The following is a 20,866-nucleotide window of genomic DNA, read 5'->3' as shown; positions in this document are numbered from 1 at the left end:
TCACAATTAATGGAATCCTCAATGCAGAGAAATGCAAGCAGATTCTCACCCATCGCCGCCTATTAAGGAAGCTTCATTCTACAGCAGGACAATGACCACAAACACGTGGCCAAGGTCGTGAAGAACTATCTTCAGCGAAAAGAACAAGGAGTTCTGCAACCTATGATATGGCCTCCACAATCTCAGCATTATCTGGAATCACCAGGAAAAAAAGAAGCAAACGAGACAGCCAACATCTGCAGCACTGTGGCAAATTCTCCAAAATGCGTGGAACAACCTACCAATTTTCTTATAAAACTGCATGACAGTGTACCTAAAAGAACTGAAGCAGTTTTAAAGGCAAAGGATGGTTACAACAAATATTAATTTGACTTAGTTTTTTTTCGCTGTTTACTATGCTTTATAGAATTTTTTGATATTTAGAAATTCTTCATATCATTATTTTTGTTTTACAGAATAACTTTTACATTTGCCTAAGACCTGTACATCGTATTCAAAGCCTCTTCCTGCAAGATATTTACACTGCATAAATAAATTACTGATACCATCTCCCACAAAGGGGCTAATTTTACAAGTGTACACAAGGCAACTGAACAATTAATAGTTCTGCAGTATCTCAAAGCACCATAGCAATGAACAAATGCATTATCCACCACCCCATTTACTAACAGATGAATAAGTATCGTAATAAGTACAACAGCAATCCTCATCTAGTAAGGGTATGGACAGATTACAAAAGCTCTTTTTTTTAGTCTAAATGCGAATTTACTTAAGTACATTCACAATCGATTTTAAATAAAGAAAATATGTCCGGAATGTACATGTTTAGAACTAAAATCAAACTTGAATGATTTAAATCTCCTGTCCAGGGTCCATCAAATGCTATTAGTCCATCACCAGCCACATCCAGAAACTGCTGCAGAGATCCACTAGTGACATTTTTATTCTATCCATTTTATTTCCCATCTTCCTGTTATTTCTTTTTACATTACCCTTTATCAACTGTGATTATATATTTTTGTGTTTGCATCATAACTCTTAACCGTTATCTTCACCTCAACCATAACGATCAGGGAAACAAGTAAATTTTATTCAAGCCTGGCTTGAGCCTTCTTTCCTAATGTCAACCAGGGAACATTGCTCCAACACCATTTCCATCGTGTTGGCATTCATAAAGACCACTTTTCAAATGTCATTGAAGGTGGTAGAGCAAAAGGAAGTAATTAAAGAATCTTTAATGGAAATAAAAGTATATTGTTTTTAAATCTAGAATTTCCCATGCTCAAGTACCTCCTTCAGTAGTGTTATGAAATTCTGGCTAGAAGCTAGCTAGAGTAATTGGTAAATATTATCCTGCAGAGATGCAATTTGATTTAAAAAAGATGCAGAATACATGTAATCTCAAATGCAAAGAGATAGCTGCATTAGGCCAGAGAAAGAAGATGGAATTAAGCTACAGATTATGTCATGAGGAGATTCCAGGGGGCTGGAAGGTAGAATTCTGTTTCTGTAAAGGCTTCAAGGAAAAGGAGGCAAAAATCAGAGAGATCAAACCAAACCCCAATGATAGCTAGGGATCTAAACTCAATGAAATAAAGCAACCAGGAAGTGGAATCAAAACGAGAAGGTTCAACACATTCATTCACAAATGACATTGTCCAATTCCTGCAGAACTGATCATAATGTATCCCTAAAACACAGGAAGACATGTGTTTTAGCCCCATTTAAAGCCTATCACAACATACATAGAATCAGATCATTTTTAAATATGTAGTGTTTTTGATATATAATTTGGTAGATGACTCTGGGAAAAGTGACTATTCCAGTTACATACCCAAGAACTGCTATTTCATTGTATCTTTAGATAATATTCCCAACACTGAAACTTAATGCTTACTTGGTTGTAAAGATGACTACTGGTTTTGTTATGAGATAATTTGATATTCCAGGTAAAATAAATATAAAAACACAGATGGTATCACTGATCAATTTTTATTTCTTGCAATAAATAAAGCTACGAGTACTGCACCACGAATTTTTGGTATTTAAACAGCCAAATTACTAGGCAGTGAATGTTCAATTATTGCTGCTTAGTGTCTATTCAAAGGTTTCAGGTCAAGCTAAACAAGTGGGAATTCTAAAGCCTAATAATTTGTGGCATTTTAACTAATCCTACACTTTCCACTTAACATCCAATAAGCATTCACAAGCATCAATTTTTTATATAACCTGGGATATGATATGATTTAAATTACTCGAACAATGTGCGAAAGGAAAATATTTATCAGTTGAAAGATTGAGCAAAACATTTCTCAAATGAACAGGAAGCCAATCAGAAATGAAAAGTTGGCTCCCAAATACTTAAGAGTGTAACACTGTGAAGTACTCAAATGCAGAAAGCAAAACTGGTGTTTAGAAGATGCATGGAAAAAGCAGCATACCCAGCAGATTCATGGACTTTGAATTGTTCAAATATAAAAACAAAAAATTCAAATTAGTTTATGCCTCTGTTACTTGATTCACGTAACAAAACAATTGAACAAAAATTCAAGTGCAGTTTTTTGTTTAAACACACCATTGGATACGGTCAGGTTTTTAAATCTGTTAAGTTTACAGTCTGTAGCCCTGCTGCATGGCAACATTAAATTGACAGTTTTAAAGACATTAGTTTAATTCATTATTTCTAATTATGCACAGGAGACATTCTAGCTTCAAAACAATCATTTCAACCAATCCCTCCAACCATCCCCTAACCACGCAGTGTTCCAAGGATGGCAATTTCACAGAACCAAGGGGGTTCTGACCTTCTCAGCCACCTCTTTTCCCAGAAGTGCTTCAATAATTGCAAGGCCAAATTCAAAGCTGGTGCCTGGCCCTCTGCTGGTGATGATGTTCCCATCTATCTCCACACGAGCTTCTGAGTAGGAATAGTTACCTGCAAGAGAATGAGAAAGATACTGAGCAAGGATTTCAAGAACATTATCCAAGTATTGATAAAACTTTAGGATTATTGTGATGCCAAACAGATTGCAAGATTAACTTCAAAATACAGCAAATTCTCAAAATGCTTGATGCTATCCTCAAACTTAGGGGAAAAAAGGCTACTTTTCTAGAGCTCTTATCTACAGAATTGGATAAAATTCGCTAATTTTGCACAGACTACATTATCCAACTGAGCACACTAAAACAAGCTGTGTACTGACAGGAAACTTTTGAGCCCTTCAGGAATTTTACAGGATTTCATGACCAATTTCAACCCAATTCAGACTCTATCATTCTAGATTAAACACAAATGTCAAATACTGACCTCCATCCATCATTTTGTCCTTAGCCAGGGGATGGGTTGTGACTTTGCGTCCATAACCTATCCCATGAGCCCGTAGAGCTGTGGGGCCTGAAAAACAGATGATGATACTTAATTGTACAGTTATCATATTAATCAGATTAAAGAGAATATATTGTACATTCCAAATTAATTAACTAGTCTACAGGCGTCATATAGGATACCTACTTTAAGATTGCTATGAGGGACCTGGTGTCCTTGTACACTAACTTAAAATTATATCATACTGTAGGCACAACTAGCAATAAGGAAATCAAACAATATGTTGATCTAAAGGAATTAGACTTTTTTTTTAATATAAAAGGGAACAAAGGATACAAAGAGAAAGCAGGAGGAGAGTACAGAAGCAGATGATCAGCCAGGAATAGTAATGAATATTAGTGCAAATACAATGACTGAATGGCTTTGTCCAGCTCTTAATTTCCATGTTTCCTTATACATTTATTTGGGGAGGGGATGGTCTAAAGACTTTCTGCCATGCCTGGAATATTATCCACTGGTCTATTCTCCCTACCAAGGAAGTCATCGTGGCTATCCCTTGAGGTCGAGGATGATGGTCTTCATTCTGTTGATCTATTTATGGGCTCTCATGTGGCTTATGAATCCAATCTTGGCTTTGAAAGTTCTTCTGCTTTCAGGACAGGTAGTTCTAGATGGCAGATCAGGCTTTGGTTGTTGCTGCCTCTCTTTCTGTTTTCTTCTCTTTTCTTCTAATTCTGCACATCTGTTGGCTTCAAAATTTGCTGTTCCTTCTTGGATGATGGTTTGCCAAAGTTTCCTGTCCTTGGCATTGGTTTCCCAATTGCTGATGTCGATGTTACATTTCTTCAAGTTGCCTTTTAAGACGTCTTTGAATCTCTTCTCTTGTCCACCTCTTTTACGTTTGCCTTCTTTAAGCTGGGAGTAGAAGATTTGTTTTGGCAGATGTTCGTCTTTCATCTAAACAACATGACCACTCCATCTTAGTTAGTTCTTGATGACGTAGGCTTCAATGCTTGTTGTTTTCGCTTCATTTAGCATGCTAACGCTGGTTCTTCTATCTTCCCAGCTGATATTTAAGATGTTTCGAAGACAGCGTTGATGGAACTCTTCAAGTGCCTTCAGATGTCGTCGGTACATTGTCCAAGTTTCTGATGCATACAGGAGAGTTGGGATCATCACTGCTTTGTACACTAACATTTTGGTGTCTGTTCGGATGTCATGATCATGAAAGACTCTTGTTCGGAGACGTCCAAAAGCTGTTCTAGCGCATATAAGACGACGTTGGATCTCATCATTAAGGTCAACATTGGAGGAGGGGTGACTTCCAAGATACGGAAAATGGTCCACGTTTTCCAGGGTTGTTTCGCCAAGTTAAACTGACGGTTCTATCCGATTTGTCTCAGTTGGTGACGGTTGGTAGATGATCTGAGTCTTCTTGGAATTGATAAGTCCAAATTTCATGTATGCACGGTTGAAGGCAGTCAGAATCTGTTGTAGGTGGTTTTCTGAGAGAGCTACAACACTGTTGTCATCTGCTTATTGGAACTCGATGAGGGAACTTGTGGATGCCTTGTTTTTGGACACATACAAGAAAGTATGTGTATAAAGTGCAACAAAAGGCTCAGCCAGGGGTCAGGAAGGAAACAGTTTGCTTCCTCCACACAAAGGACAGCTTGGCCCTATATCCAAAGCACTTCAGATGAACATTGGAAGAAATTTCTGGAAGACTTGAAGGTAGTCACAGGAATATTTCCCTCGGCTGTTGCTCAACCTGCAAAGAACCTCCAGCAGATGGTTTGTTGCTCAAGATTCCACCATTTGCAGTATCTTGTTTCTCAAAATATGGGTTGGCCTGTCAGGACTGGCAAGAAATTTCTTCACCTATGTGGAAATGAATGTTTGGAAATCCCAAGCCAAGAGGGTTGTGGTGGTCCAATTAATAAAGATTGATTAAGAGTTTTAAGATAAAGAGATATACCGCAGTAGGGGCAAATGGTACTGAGGTAAGTAAACCAGCCATAACCTTAGACTAGCACAGTAAGCACAACTGCCCAGATGGCCCACTTCTCCTTTCATTACTTATATTCTTATGTTAACAATGACGCTAACAGCGGCCATCAATATCAGTAGCACAAAAGGGAAGCAGCTTTGACTATTACGTTGAAACTGATCATTAATTTTGAGAGCAGGGAAATGAAAATTGGTTACCCTACAGAGAGAGAATAGCAGTGTGTTGTCCTAAAGGTTCAGATCCATGCCAGGAAGATACAAAGTCCCCAGATTCAAGTCAATTGTGCTTTAGTATCCTTTTACAGGTCAGTTTCTCAAAGATGAACTATGACCATTCCCACCTATAGCAAGATCAACCTCTAGATCAGAGATTGGGGAGATTGGATGATGGCAAAAATAGAAACCTGGAAGCAGCAATCAGTCTTGAATAACAGCAACTTCTAACTGCAAGGGGGGAAAACAAATAAGATATGCAGTATATTTTATATTAAGTATAGATAACAAGGATAGCACTTTATTTAACAGGAACCCAACTTACAATTTGCAAAGCATCATACAAACACTCAAAAATATAGCAGAGCAAAAAGACACTTTGATGCCTAATCTGCCTACTGGAAAAGCTGTAACAGAATGTATTGCAATTTTTGGAAGACTTCACTTGTATTATTACCAAGGGCATGAAGGACTCCTAATCACACAGCTGACACTTGGCGTTCACCTTGAAAGGATTAAACACATTAAATTTGCCTTATTTTTTTGATGCTAATAGACCAATTAATTTTAATAGGTTTATTACTCATTCAAATGACGAAGCAATCTACAAAAACCTAATTTTATCCAGAAAACAAATGTGAAGTGAACACAAGGAATGATTCAGCATCACTGCTGATTACTCAAACATATTAGCAGAGCAGGAAGGTACAGCACAATGTATCAGAACTTGCTGTCGAGAATGGATTGAAGTCACATTTTCCAATGTGTCAGTGACATTTCAAGGAGCATTTTGAGAAATTTCAATATGACAGCACGTTTGGTTGCTTTAATCAACTAATTACTGACGGGCCCTAGATTAGTTCTCAATAGAGTGTGTAACATAGTCATTTTAAAACCACAAGGGGGGGGGGGGGGGGGAATGTGAGCATATAGAGGTAATATGGTAGCACTTTACATGCCTCTGCAGATAAATAGCAGCCAATGTACAGTTAGCTCACTATTTTTCTTCAGTAAATATCAAAAATATAATAGATATAGAAGTTGTAGAACAACAGAAATTGAGGGTCAAAACATGCTATGCTTCCTCATTAACTCAGCAGCACTGCCATAGACAAGCACTGTGTCTGTACTTCTTTCAGCAGCACTTACAGTATCATGTGAGTTCAATTAGTCTCATAGTCACAATATACATTTCACAGGCAAAGTAAGCAATCTCAGAACATAGAACATCGAAAACCCACAGCACAATACAGGCCCTTTGGCCTATAATGCTGTCCCGAACATGTACTTACTTTTGAAATTACCTAGGTTACCCATAGCCCTGTATGGACCTTATCGTATCCTTCTCCACCACCATCACCAGCAGCCCATTCCACGCACTCACCACTCTCTGTGTAAAAACCCTGACATCTCCTCTGTATCTACTTCCAAGCAACTTACAACTGTGCCCTCTCATGTTAGCTATTTCAGCCCTGGGAAAAAGCCTCTGACTATCCACACAATCAATGCCTCTCATCATCTTATACACCTCTATCAGGTCACCTCTTATCCTCCGCCACTCCAAGAAGAAAAGGCCAAGCTCACTCAACCTATTCCCATAAGGCATGCTCCCCAATCCAGGCAACATCCTTGTAAACCTTGAATAAGACTTGGATCAGCAATTATACCTCAAGACAGAATGGACCAGGAACCCCCAGTACAGCACCTAGGAAGTCATGCACAATTATCCTTAGGGTATGAGGGCAGGTTAACTGACTAAAAGCCTCAATAATCCATACCAAATATCCTATACTACTACTTTTTAAGACCAGGGCATCCTGCTAGCATCCCAGTCACAAAATACCAAGACCAACACAGAATAGAAGGCGAACTCAATTTATTCCTCAGTAAATTGGCTCAACTCCCAACCAAGCTACATCTTGCAGGAACTGGATCAATCAATCACAAATTCAAAATTCAAACATAAAAGCCATTAAATAAGGTTCTCACTAAAACACTCAATCTGCCTCCAAGAAATTAGCAAGGAATTGACCGATATCCAATGCACTTACCTTCAGGAATGGAACTAGAAGATAACAACCATATTCTTTTATTACAAGGAGAATTCTGGTCCTTCATTCCTAATCGCCAGGAAATAAGGGTGGTGGTTTAAAACAAAATGAGCCAAATTATCCAACCTAAATTCCTGTTGGAAGATGATATACCTGCTGACCACACCGTGTTGATGGCGATGAGTGAAAAACATATTGGGACAGTTTTCCTCAGGTTGGTCTAGTCATTGCTGACATCACTGTAAACACTGGAAGGATTTAGATGTCATGCTGCACTGGTAATCTTTGGAGTACTGGATCACAGGATTGGTTTTATTCTGATCCTATATTTAAGCTACAAATTATGCATTTTTTAACAAAATTCCTTTCCCCATTTACTTAGTCTTCTATGTATACAACTAATTGGAGAGTAATGATTTGCAATGAAATATTTTAACTCAGCCCACATTCACCTTCATTAGCAGCATAAAGAAATAATCATGAAGGGTGCTGATTATTGCCATGTACATTATAAACACTCAATAAGTAAGTATTATACAATGTGACAGCACATACAATGTAAGAATTGTATGCCACCAAATCTCAGCTCCATTCAACCAGATTACAGCAGATTTACTTCTGAATTCTTTACAGCTGCTTCTTCAACACTCTATTCCTACAATATCTCAAATTCTGTTTAACAAATATCATCTGCTTGTGGCGACCCACTTTCTGCAGAGGCGAACCGGCTCACAAATAGCCAGCACGCTGGGGGAGACTTTGGTAATGCACCTCTGATGTCATTTCCGCCCGGAGAGGGCGGGCGCTAGGGATTAAATGCCAGCGCCGCGAAGTTTGAATAAACTAGTCTCAAAACGACTTACCGACTGCGTGTCGTTATTTCAGCGCTGTGTGTAGCACATCGCTACAAGCTGTATATTTGACCTAACATCTACTGCCATTTGTAAAAAGTGCTAATTTCTATACATTTCTGCATATGGCAATTATTTATTTTACCTCAGACCATGCCCCTTTACCCCATACTCTCCAGTCAGCAGCAAGTTTTCAATAATCCAAGATGTTTAATACCTTAAAGACTAATTAAGGTATTCCTTAACCACTGACTGACTGCAAGACAAAAAAAAACCTCTTGTTAATAACCCAACCCATATGCTTGCACACTAAACTCAGACCTACAGTTACTTATATTACCACCAATGCGGCAGAACAGTGTCTACTCAAAGTTACATATGAAAATAGTAACACACAAATCAGATTTGGTGTTAGCATTGAGGGAGTAACATCTTTAAAATAATCACCAACATAGGTTTGATATGTTCAGGGACTTTTTTTTTGGTTCATTGGAATTACTTCAATATTTCAAACTTGCAATAGAGATAGCCAAATATTTCTGTGCAGCAATGAAAAATCATCAGTAGGTCGACAACATTACAAATAATGGCAAATGTAAATGAGACAATTAGGGACGCAACACTCTCAAAATGCTGGAGGAACTCAGCAAGTCAAGCAGCATCTATGGAGGGGAAGTCAAAGTGAAAATTTCAGGCCAAGACCCTTCATCAGGGCTCCTGATGAAGGGTCTTGGCCCGAAATGCCGGCTGTCTCTTCTCGCCTGAATTGCTGAGTTCCTCTGGCATTTTATTTGTTGCTGAAGGCCCACATGACCCATTTCTCTGCATCTTGCACAGTGGTCCCAACTACAAATCTCTGCATTTATCCCAGCTCAGGAAAAAGGAGAGAGATTTTTTTCACCTAGTCTATAGAAGCAATTCACTGTCGCCTTTTAGTGCCCTGCTGCATGACAGAAGAGTTAAATTCTTACTATAATCTCTCATTTTAAATGTAGTTAAACGTGTTAAGAAAATAGATTTCAAATTTAATCTGTGTGTCAGTTGTACTGATCTTTGCTACTGCTCCAACAATTGGAAAAGTTTTGAGGAGAAGTTATGGTTATGCAGGATGTCTTCAACACACTGTAAATGCCATTCAGGAAAGTTCAAACTGTGCAGAGCATTGCGGTCAGAGTGCTAGGAAATAGCCAGCGGTGATTAGTAAGTGATACAGTGCAGCCTTTTTAATGGCTACAACAGAGATTCTTCAACCCAAGAACCAACCAGTCAAGCATACAAACTTTTTGCACAAACGTTACAAGTCTTGTTGGGTGAAAAATAAGACAGGAAGTAGCACCTTACACTCAATTTTTCCCTATTATTTCAGATAGCTTTACTCAGTCACCATGTCAGCAAGTTCAATCCTAAATTGAGTGAGTTTATGAATACCCAACACTGACTCATCACTTCCTTTTCCTGATTTAGGCAAGACTATTCTATTTTTTACCTATGCCTATCTAGTTGCAGCTAGAACTAGAACGGATTCTTTACTCACACCACCTCGGTACTGCCAAGGACGCACAATTCACAACTACATGACGACATTAATGGGAAACAAAGATAGTTTCCAAATGTAGGCTGAATTAACCTGGATTTCTTACCTCCAGCTGCTGATCCCTGCAATGTCAACTTTCCTAAACAGACAGCTTTCCTAAACCCACCCCTAAAGTCCAACATCATTGTAACAGTCTATGGTTTCCCATCACAGACTCTGCTCCATGACAAAAGACCCCACTTCTCTCCCTTAGAGCCATCTGAAACCCAATCAGTCTGTTGGCAACACTGTTGTTAGATTCAGCAAAATTCTGCTCTGGAACTTGTATTTCCTGGTCTTTAAACAGCCCATTTCCTCTTCCATAACATTAATCATTTCAGCTGCCCCACTACTGAACACTCACCCATGCCTTTACTTTCTGATTGACCTACTCTAAACTTCTGGGTACTCAAAATTCCTACCCACACCTCAACTTCCACCAATTCTTCCTCACCCAATATTGTTTGGTGACATATACTAAATCTTAGTTAAACAATATAGGAGGAAGGACCGATTAGAGATAAAAGTGGGAAGATGTGCCTGGAGGCTGAGGAAGTGAGTGAGGTCCTCAATGAATACTTCTCTTCGGTATTCACCAATGAGAGGGAACTTGATGACGGTGAGGACAATATGAGTGAGGGTGATGTTCTGGAGCATGTTGATATTTAGGGAGTGGAGGTGTTGGAGTTGTTAAAATACATTAGGACAGATAAGTCCCCGGGGCCTGACGGAATATTCCCCAGGATGCTCCACGAGGCGAGGGAAGAGATTGCTGAACCTCTGGCTAGGATCTTTATGTCCTCGTTGTCCACAGGAATGGTACCAGAGGATTGGCAGGAGGCGAATGTTGTCCCCTTGTTCAAAAAAGGTAGTAGGGATAGTCTGGGTAATTACAGACCAGTGAGCCTTACATCTGTGGTGGGAAAGCTGTTGGAAAAGATTCTTAGAGATAGGATCTATGGGCATTTAGAGAATCATGGTCTGATCAGGGACAGTCAGCATGGCTTTGTGAAGGGCAGATCGTGTCTAACAAGCCTGATAAGAGTTCTTTGAGGAGGTGACCAGGCATATAGATGAGGGTAGTGCAGTGGATGTGATCTACTTGGATTTTAGTAAGGCATTTGACAAGGTTCTACATGGTAGGCTTATTCAGAAAGTCAGAAGGCATGGGATCCAGGGAAGTTTGGCCAGGTGGATTCAGAATCGGCTTGTCTGCAGAAGGCAGAGGGTCGTGGTGGAGAGAGTACAATCGGATTGGAGGGTTGTGATTAGTGGTGTCCCACAAGGATCTATTCTGGGACCTCTACTTTTCGTGATTTTTATTAACGACCTGGATGTGGGGGTAGAAGGGTGGGTTAGCAAGTTTGCAGACGACACAAAGGTTGGTGGTCTTGTAGATAGTGTAGAAGATTGTCGAAGATTGCAGAGAGACATCGATAGGATGCAGAAGTGGGCTGAGCAGTGGCAGATGGAGTTCAACCCGGAGAAGTGTGAGGTGGTACACTTTGGAAAGACAAACTCCAAGGCAGAATACAAAGTAAATGGCAGGATACTTGGTAGTGTGGAGGAGCAGAGGGATCTGGGGGTACATGTCCACAGATCCCTGAAAGTTGCCTCACAGGTAGATAGGATAGTTAAGAAAGCTTATGGGGTGTTAGCTTTCATAAGTCGAGGGATAGAGTTTAAGAGACGCGATGTAATGATGCAGCTCTATAAAACTCTAGTTAGGCCACACTTGGAGTACTGTGTCCAGTTCTGGTCGCCTCACTATAGGAAGGATGTGGAAGCATTGGAAAGGGTACAGAGGAGATTTACCAGGATGCTGCCTGGTTTAGAGAGTATGGATTATGATCAGAGATTAAGGGAGCTAGGGCTTTACTCTTTGGAGAGAAGGAGGATGACAGGAGACATGATAGAGGTGTACAAGATATTAAGAGGAATAGACAGAGTGGACAGCCAGCTCCTCTTCCCCAGGGCACCACTGCTCAGTACAAGAGGACATGGCTTTAAGTTAAGGGGAGGGAAGTTCAAGGGGGATATTAGAGGAAGGTTTTTCCACTCAGAGAGTGGTTGGTGCGTGGAATGCACTGCCTGAGTCAGTGGTGGAGGCAGAAACACTAGTGAAGTTTAAGAGACTACTAGACAGGTATATGGAAGAATTTAAAGTGGGGGGTTATATGTGAGGCAGGGTTTGAGGGTCAGCACAACATTGTGGGCCAAAGGGCCTGTAATGTGCTGTACTATTCTATGTTCTAATATCTCAATTTTAAAATTTGTATTTTTCTTTTCAGATCCTCCCACGGTAATCGTCCTCATTACATCTAATTGTCTCTTGCTGTAAAACCGCTATATGTATGATCTAATTATGTACTCTGGCTGATAATTACTAAACAAAAAATTTTCTCCCAATATCCTTTTCATTCTTCTTATCATCGTTATGTGCCATGTTGTATGATGTGGGTGATCATGGTCTATTCATTACGATGATTGTTCTTGGCAATTTTTTTCTACAGAAGTGGTGTGCCATTGCCTTCTTCCAGGCTGTGTCTTTCAAGATAAGTGACCCCAGTCATTATCAATACCCTTCAGAGATTGTCTGCCTGGTGTCAGTGGTCACATAACCAAGACTTGTGATATGGACCAGTTGCTTATACAACCATCAACCACCTGCTCCAATGACTTTACATGACCCTGATCTTAGAAGCTAAGAAGGTGGTACACCTTGCCCAAGGGTGACCTGCAGGCTAGCAAAGGGAAGGAGCGCCTTACACCTCCTTTGGTAGAGACATATCTCCACCCGACCACCCATCCTTTATGACACATTCCTTGAAATTTCACCTGTGATCACACTTTTGATTGTCAATCCTCGTGTCCCTGTGGATTCCTGTCAATTTTACTTGCTTGAAGCATTTCTTGCTATATCAGGTACACCGATAAAAGTTATGCTTTCCACTCTCACTGGCATTCAGATGCTAGTCACCCTCAAGCAGTTATAATGTGTAATATTAACTAAAAGCAGATGGTATGTTCCTAATCAGCTTGATAAAGGTGGAAGAGTGAACAACAAAAAAAAAATGGTATAGACATACTGGTTAACTTGATTATAGAGGTCAATTCCAGTATCTCTACTGAGCAAGAGCATCTATTATCATACAGACCAGAAATAAAATACAGTCCTGGTCTCCATGAACACAAGGCTTTAACCATAGAGATAAACACAGTTTCAAATCCATTTCATTCTAGCCATACCTGCACAGATAGCAGCAATCAAACGCTTCCCATCTGCCTGGGCCTTCAACACCTCTTTTACAGCAGGTGACTAGTAGGAAGGGAAAAAAGTTTCAATGAACAATTGTGAATTTATATTTTAAACAGCCACTGTGATTGACAGTAATATATACTGTTCTTTACTTCACTTTTCAACTCTGCAAAATCATTGTAAAAAGCTGTGAGATCCCTCAATACACAAAATTGTATTTAAAATGCCAAATGTAGATCTGAAGTTAGTAATCACTAATTCTCTTGAAGTACACTAAGGTACAACAGCCTTGTGGTTCTTTCCTGCATGAGAAGGTTAGAAATCATTTCACACATTGGGGGCATTATGGAGGGGGTGGAATGTTGAGCTTGTTTCCTGGCACCAAGGATGAAGCTCAGATACAATGCTTAATATTCTGCCTTTTTCCTGGAGTAAATCTCCCCCAAATATCAAATAATTCACAATTTTCTGGTCTAAAAGGGAAAGATATTTACTGACAAAACAACCAGTTCTACCAACCATGTTCTCTCTCCTACAGGTGCAAAAAAAACTGCTGGAGCAACTCAGCAAGTCAACCAACATCCTTGGAGGCAGTAGAATCTTCGAGGTTTTGGATCTAGACACTGCGTCAGGACTAAGATGTAAAGAGGTGGTTTCCCAGCATCAGAAGATGAGAGGGAGAGCAAGGCAGGGGGCTGGCTGGTGATAGATGGAACCAAGAAAGGAGGGGGTAAAAAAAAATTGGCTTTGACAGACAGGAACCTCCTAATAGAAAACCAAGAGGGTTCTGTCACACGCTCCTTCGCAGGAAGAATCTGCTTCCTGTTAGCACTCTTCTTTACCAGTTGTTCACAGGACCTTTCCTCACACCTCAACCCCTCCCCCCCATATCACAGCACAAGTTGTTTAGGCATCAGTGGTGTCCAAAGTACTCAAATATATATATAGAAAAACCATCAATGCGACTCTGGAAATCTCAAATCATCCAGTTTATAGGACTTTAAAAACAAACAGCATCAAGACAAGTATTATTCAACCACGCCAGGTGACAATACTGTTTAAACTATTAAAACACAAAGCAACTTCTCAGTAGTTTATCTCTGGAACACATCACAACTGGGCCTAGTCATTTAACCTCACTGCAGTTTGGAATATTTTATTCATCCCACTGTCTCCAGAACAGTTGGATCTCACCAACTAACTCCTTGATTTTAGAAGATGCTGGTATGGCCAGAAAAGTATTACATTAAAGTTCTTTATGGACAAAAGGAAGGAAATTATGTGGAGTAAATAGAACATCTGTCAAATATGTACAGCTTCCAAAGCAAAATGAGTTGTAACTAAAAAAGGCACGTGTTAACTTGGGGTTACCTCCGCTAAATTCTGGCTTCCAAGATTCCCTCCAGGTAGTACAACTGCATCATATGGGCACTGTAAAGAGACAAAAAACATTAATCAACTAACCCAATAGTAAATTTTTCTATACAGAAGTGAAGCGGTAAATCTATCATGTTTTGGAGCAGAAGGAATTTAACTCAGTATGGAGAGAGAAAAAAAAGATGAAATGACAGTTAACAGTCACACTAAGTCTTGAATTCCTCTTCCCAACTGAACTCTTGCTTCATCTACCATTCAAACTCAGCTACTGAAGATTTGCTGATTCCCTCTAACAAACCAGAAAACAGAAGTACAAGCTTTAGAACAAGTACTGGTTTGAGACGATGCAGTATTATCTGGCATGCATTTTAGAAGAACAGATTGTCCTGAAATGTACAGTGTCTTACAGGTACAGCAAAATATGGTATTCAACATATAATCAAACATTACAGCCCAAAACAAAAATTTTGGCCAAAAGCCTACACCAACTCTTAAAAAGGAAATTAGCTTTCTCCCAGGGTTCTTACACCTTGAACATGGAAAAGTGAGTCAAAGTGGTAAAGTTTGGTGTTACCATATTCAGGACTCAACAATGGATTTATTATCCTATGAATACAGACAGCTGTGACTATGCAGTGCAAATTAAGCCATTCGGAGACGGAAACAAGATATTACACACACATGTGCATTAACTAATCTATGCATACCAGAGGCAATTTCATCCACTGTCAAAATTATGCACAATCAGAATATAAAAACACAATTAATGCAGGACTGTTGTGTTTAGGTCTTCCTTCAAAGAACAATTTCTCCAAAGCAAGAATTAATTCTAAATTCTCTCACAGAAGAAGAGCCATGTTACCTGTTTGACTGCATCTTCTAGGCTGGTGTCAGGGCAAATGACCACATCACGGCTGCAGGTTACTGATCCACTGCCAGTCAGTCCAGCAACTGTTACCGTTATCTGAAACACAAAGCATTTAGTTGATAATCACTGCCAACTGAAAAGTAACAAATCAGAGGACAGTGTTACTTTGAATGGGCTGCTCCTCCAAACTTGCCACTGAGATTTCTAAATCCAGAATAGATTTACGGTAATGCAATTTAGCATCAGCTTAAACAATACACAACAGGTTAATTCCAGTTGGGAGTGCCTTAAAAAAATGTAGATGCTGAAGATCCAGAAGTGGAAAGCCAAGCAACATCAGCAGAGAAATAAAAAGTTGCAATTTGGCACAAGAGGGGAGAGAACAAAGAACGTCTGTTCAGAGTGTGGGAAAGGGGCCCTGCTGAATTTACTGGGAGCTTCAGTCAGCTGATTAAGAAACTATTGATATTTCTGAATAATACTATCAGTACAATAGTTTTATTCCATTAGTTCTTACATTTGTAACTGTCCCAGAAAGAAAACTGTTCCTTCTGAAGCAACATAGGAAGTTGAAGACAGGTTTGCAGCAGTGGAACTTGGAATAAAAAGCACAGGATTGCTATTGCTCTTGCTGACTGAAAAGAAGTGCTCTTCAAAGCAGTGCCACGCTTTATCTGGTGTGGGGTAACCATAATGAGTCCAAAAGCAATACACTAGTTCACAAGTGAACTGGTGCTTCATCTGCAAGCAATGCTTGTCTGCCTGGATGGTAAGAGAGAGGAGGTGAAAAGGGCAGGTGCTGCAGTATGGAAAACTGCCAAAGGGGAGTGGCTGGTGGCTAAGGAGTCATGGGCAGAACTAGCCCTTCAAGATACTGAAAAAAAGGGCATCTTTTGATGGAACCCTGTGGAAGCCAGTGAAAATTAAGGATAATTTGTTCAATGTGGAAGACAATGAAGTTCAAGGCAATAACAAAGCTCTGGTTTTGAGGAAGAGACAAGAGGAAATGGTGTGTGGAAAGCCCATTTGAGGAAACATGGAAGACACCTTTAAAGGCATTCACGTGGAATGTCTTTTCAGGGCAGATACGAAGGCCAGGAACAGGAATCTCGAAGTGTGGAGGATAGAACAGCAGGAAATCTGGCAGAAAGCAGGATGAGAGAGGAGGGTGGAGTCAGGAGGTCTACTGAGAATAATGCTAACTAATACATTGCTAGAGATATATATCCCTCCAAGCCCCACCATACCACCCCTTCAGGTTTTGTACAAATTCCACTTTTGTACAGGTGCAGGAAGCAGTACCAATATACTTATCCATACACTTATCTGCAGCTTAAACCCATGCAAAAATTCTCATACCAAACCGTTGACCTGAAGAAAGCCAAGTGCAGTTAAATGAGAAAATGTACAAGGACATTTCAAAGCCAGGCTACAACATTTATGAGAAGGGAGTGTGCTGGTTGTAACCACATCAGCAAAAGTCAAATATAGATTGAGGGCGCCATGGTTGTGCAGCAGTTAGCATAACACTATTGGGGCTCAGAGTTCAATTCCGGTACTGACTGTAAGGAGCTGTATGTCTCTCCATGACCACATGGGTTTCCTCCGGATGCTCTAGTTTCCTCCCTCCGTCGAAAGATGTACCAATTAGTAGATTAAATAGTCATTGTAAATTGCCCTGTTAATAGACTAGTGTTAAATAGGTGTACAGTATTGCTGAGTGGTGCAGCTTGTTGGGCCTGTTCCTCACTGTACCCATAAATAAAATAATTTAATTTATCCCAGGTGCTAACGATAACAGGCACAATTGATAGGGACAACACAGACCACTTCTTGGTTCTGACATTAAAAAGACACAAAGCACCAATAAACTGCAATCATAGCAAAAACAGAAGTCCTCTGTCCCTATCTGTTACTATCCTGCAACAAGCAGAAGCAGGAAGATGCTGCCAAGATAGAGGATAGTGTAGGAAGGGAAAATACTGGTAAAGCTGGGCTACATAACCTTAGATCAATCCACAGCAAGACTCTGGAGGTGGAAGTTTACAACAGGCACCTCCACTGCAGCAACCTATCACCATTCCAGTGGGAACATTCTCTCCACAACTACCAAACCTACTCTTCCATCTCCATCACAAATAACTATTTAATACATTCAATACAATACTGTCCACTAATAAACTAACATGTACTTATAGATTTTAAGTAACATTTTCTCTTTGATTTGATATCTCTAAGTACACATTTGTCAACACATAAAAATTATTTAATATCAAAGTGAGATTAGGTACAAGAAAAGGAATAGATTGATCTGTGCAGACACAAGAAAAACCTCAGATGCTAGAATGGAGGAACTCAGCAGATCAGGCAGTGGCTATGGAGGGAACAGGCAAAGACCCTTCATCAGGGCTGGAAAGAAAAAAGACAAGAGTCTGAACAAGAGGGTGGTTGGAAGGAGAGGAGCACGAGTCGGTGGGTGATAGGGTCAATCCAAGGGAGAAGGAGAAGACAGGCAGCAGAGGGATGGGGTGTGGGAATGATGTGAGTAGCTGGGAGGTGATAGGTGGACAAGGCAAAGGGCTGAAAAAGATGGAACCTGGTAGGAAAGGACAGTGGACCATAATATAAAGAGAAGGAGGTGGGAAACTAGAGGGAAGAAGGGGTGGATGATAGGCAGGTCGTGAGGGTCAGAAAAGGGAAAGAGAAGTGATAATTATGACAGAAGCAATAGCAGAAAACAAAGGGGGCAAGGGTGACCAAGGGGAGTGGATACTGGAAGTTAGAGAAATTTATGTTGACATCATTAGATTGAAGACTACCAAAACAGAATACAAGTTGATCTGTGATCAAATCTGTCCATTTCTTATGCCTCACACATTACTAATGTTTGTTAACAAAGTAAATAATTGGAGGGAGGCCCCAAGCTTCTATCACAGTTTGATAGATTGATGGATGCCGCAGTAGTTCTGAACCTTACACCATAGAATATGGGTGAAATGGCTGGCAACAAACAAGCTCAACATCCTCCTTTCAGCTCAATATAAATCTAACCAGTAGATTTTCTCTCTCTACACCCTCCCCCAAATAACAGCTTCCCACTGACTCACACCTCCATAGTCAAATAATATTTAGATCAAAGGCAGAAAAGGGAGGTAATATATTAATTAGCAAGGACACCTAATAGCATTGCCCTCTTCTGCAAAACCATCCCACGGAATATTACACAGGTATAAATGATCGCCTCAGTTTAACCCTACATCGGACGATATAGCACAGTGCATACAGAAGCACTGCACACAATCATGGACCCTTGGTTTTAGTTACAGCTTAACAAGATGGACACATATGCAATAATCACATCACACAACTGAAGTTCCTTTGAGTGAAACATTAAGAAAATCACTGAAGTACTTTTGATAAATCATGGAATTTACTAAATTAAAATCAGAAAATGCTGGGTATACGCAGGTCAGGCAGCATCTGTGTTAGAAGCAGAAACCAAATTAACATTTTAAAGAGACTGGAAACATTGCCTCCATTTCCCTTTCCAGTTAACTGCTTGAACCCAAGCATTTGTTTTTATATTTCAGCTTCTATTTTTTCTTTTCAAACTCTCTCTCACTCCCTAATTTTCCACTGCCAGAACAAAAATCTGTGGAAATGTTTTACAACTGAGGTCTGCTATTTCAGCAGCTCAATCCTGACCTCAGGTGCTGTGTTATTTGTACATTCTCCCAATGACTGCTCCAGATTCCTACCACATCCCAAATAATTACTTGTAGTGTATAAATGAGTGGTAGAATATTAGTGGAGGAGTCAGAGAAGAATTAATGAAAAACGTGGAGAGGGGAGAATAAAAGTTCAAAGTACATATGTCAACATACAAGTACCTTGATATTCATTTCCTTGTGGGCATTCACAGTAAATACAAAGAAACAAAAAAAAATCAATGAAAGCTACACATGACAAAGTCAGCATGGAAAAGACAACATTGCAAATGCAAAAAGAAAAATAATAATAAATAAGTATCGAGAACACAAATTGCAAAGTCCTTAAGCACGAGTCCATAGGTTGTGGAATCAGTTTAGTGTTAGGCTGAGTGAAGTTATCCCCTCTGGTTCAAGAGATGATGGTTGAGTTCCCCTCCCCCTCCATTATCATGTACTGCTGCCACAAAGTTAACAAATTTCATGACATATGCCGGTGATATTAAACCTGATCCTGACAAGTAGTAACTGTTCTTCAACCTGATGATGTGAGTCCTGAGGATCCTGTTCGTCCTTCCTGATGGCTTTAGTGGGAAAAGAGCATGGCCTGGATAGTGGGGGTCCTTGATGGCTGCTGCATTCCTGCGACAGAACTCCTGGTAAATGTGGTCAAGGGTGAGATTTACCTGTGATGGACTGGGCTATATTCACTACCTTTTGTAGGGTTTTTATTTCCTGTTCAGGGGCACTGGTGTCTCATACCAGGGATTAGTATACGGTTTTTGTAAATGGTTGCTTGGCCAGTGTACTGAAGCACCTGGTTCTATGCTCTACTTCTATCACTTAAATTAATTGTGCAAAAAATAGTGCACATTTAAACAAATGAATTGTGATAATTATATAAAAAGATTGCCAAAACGGGTTATTTTCATAATGTTAAATAACGTTCGAATGACTTGCAAGAGTAGTGCTTATTGTAAGTGCAGGAAATGATGTTCCAGGACTCCAGAACTCTCCTGGAATTCGAGGTTTGGCCAGGTCAACCAGCTTCTCAAAAGTCCCTCCCCTACCACCAACTAATTGGCTGCGTAATCCGACACGGCGCCCAGGCTGCGTTGTGATTGGACAACTCCCACGTACATCACACCTTGCACAGAACTCTGCACTTCGCCGCAAATTAATGCCAAACAAATATTTCAAATTTTATACAATAAAAACTATCCGACCCACTTTACTCACCCCAGCTCGGCGCATCAAATCGGTAGGAACTACCACTTCTATCTCCTCGGCGCCTTTGGCCAAAATCAGCAGCGCCCTCTTACCCGCCATCTTGGCACAGTGAATGGCGCTGCTGCGCAGTACAGGGGAGGAGGGTGAAGTACGGGTCCTGACGAGGACAGACATTGCGCGTCGCAATCTCAAAATAAATAAACTGTAACAAACTCATTCAAAGAACAGTGATGCAAAAGAACACTAAAAAGTAGTTCTGGAAATGCTCAATTCTGCAAATGAAACATTTTGCTTTATCGTGGTAATAGAGTTGCCAGGGTATGCATTACAGAAATAGGCCTTTAGCCCAACTTGTCCATGTCAGGTAGGTGCCTACCTGAACTAGGGCTATTTGCCAGTGTT

The 20,866-nt window shown here is 40.1% G+C and overlaps 1 protein-coding gene across 1 annotated transcript; it reads right to left on the bottom strand.

The window, feature by feature from the left end:
* Nucleotides 1-1,976: 1,976 nt before the first annotated feature.
* Nucleotides 1,977-20,593, bottom strand: park7 (parkinson protein 7). Its single transcript, XM_073032031.1, has 6 exons — nucleotides 20,474-20,593; nucleotides 15,522-15,623; nucleotides 14,654-14,713; nucleotides 13,273-13,342; nucleotides 3,308-3,394; nucleotides 1,977-2,935 (listed from the first exon to the last, which is right to left on the bottom strand). Exons 1-6 carry the CDS (start codon nucleotides 20,561-20,563, stop codon nucleotides 2,781-2,783), a joined length of 564 nt encoding a protein of 187 aa, XP_072888132.1. The 5' UTR covers nucleotides 20,564-20,593; the 3' UTR covers nucleotides 1,977-2,780.
* Between the last annotated feature and the right edge of the window lie 273 nt (nucleotides 20,594-20,866).

The sequence above is a fragment of the Hemitrygon akajei genome, chromosome 29 (assembly GCF_048418815.1).
Source record: "Hemitrygon akajei chromosome 29, sHemAka1.3, whole genome shotgun sequence".
Lineage (NCBI taxonomy): Eukaryota > Metazoa > Chordata > Chondrichthyes > Myliobatiformes > Dasyatidae > Hemitrygon > Hemitrygon akajei.
This window is presented reverse-complemented; position numbering and strand designations above follow the sequence as displayed.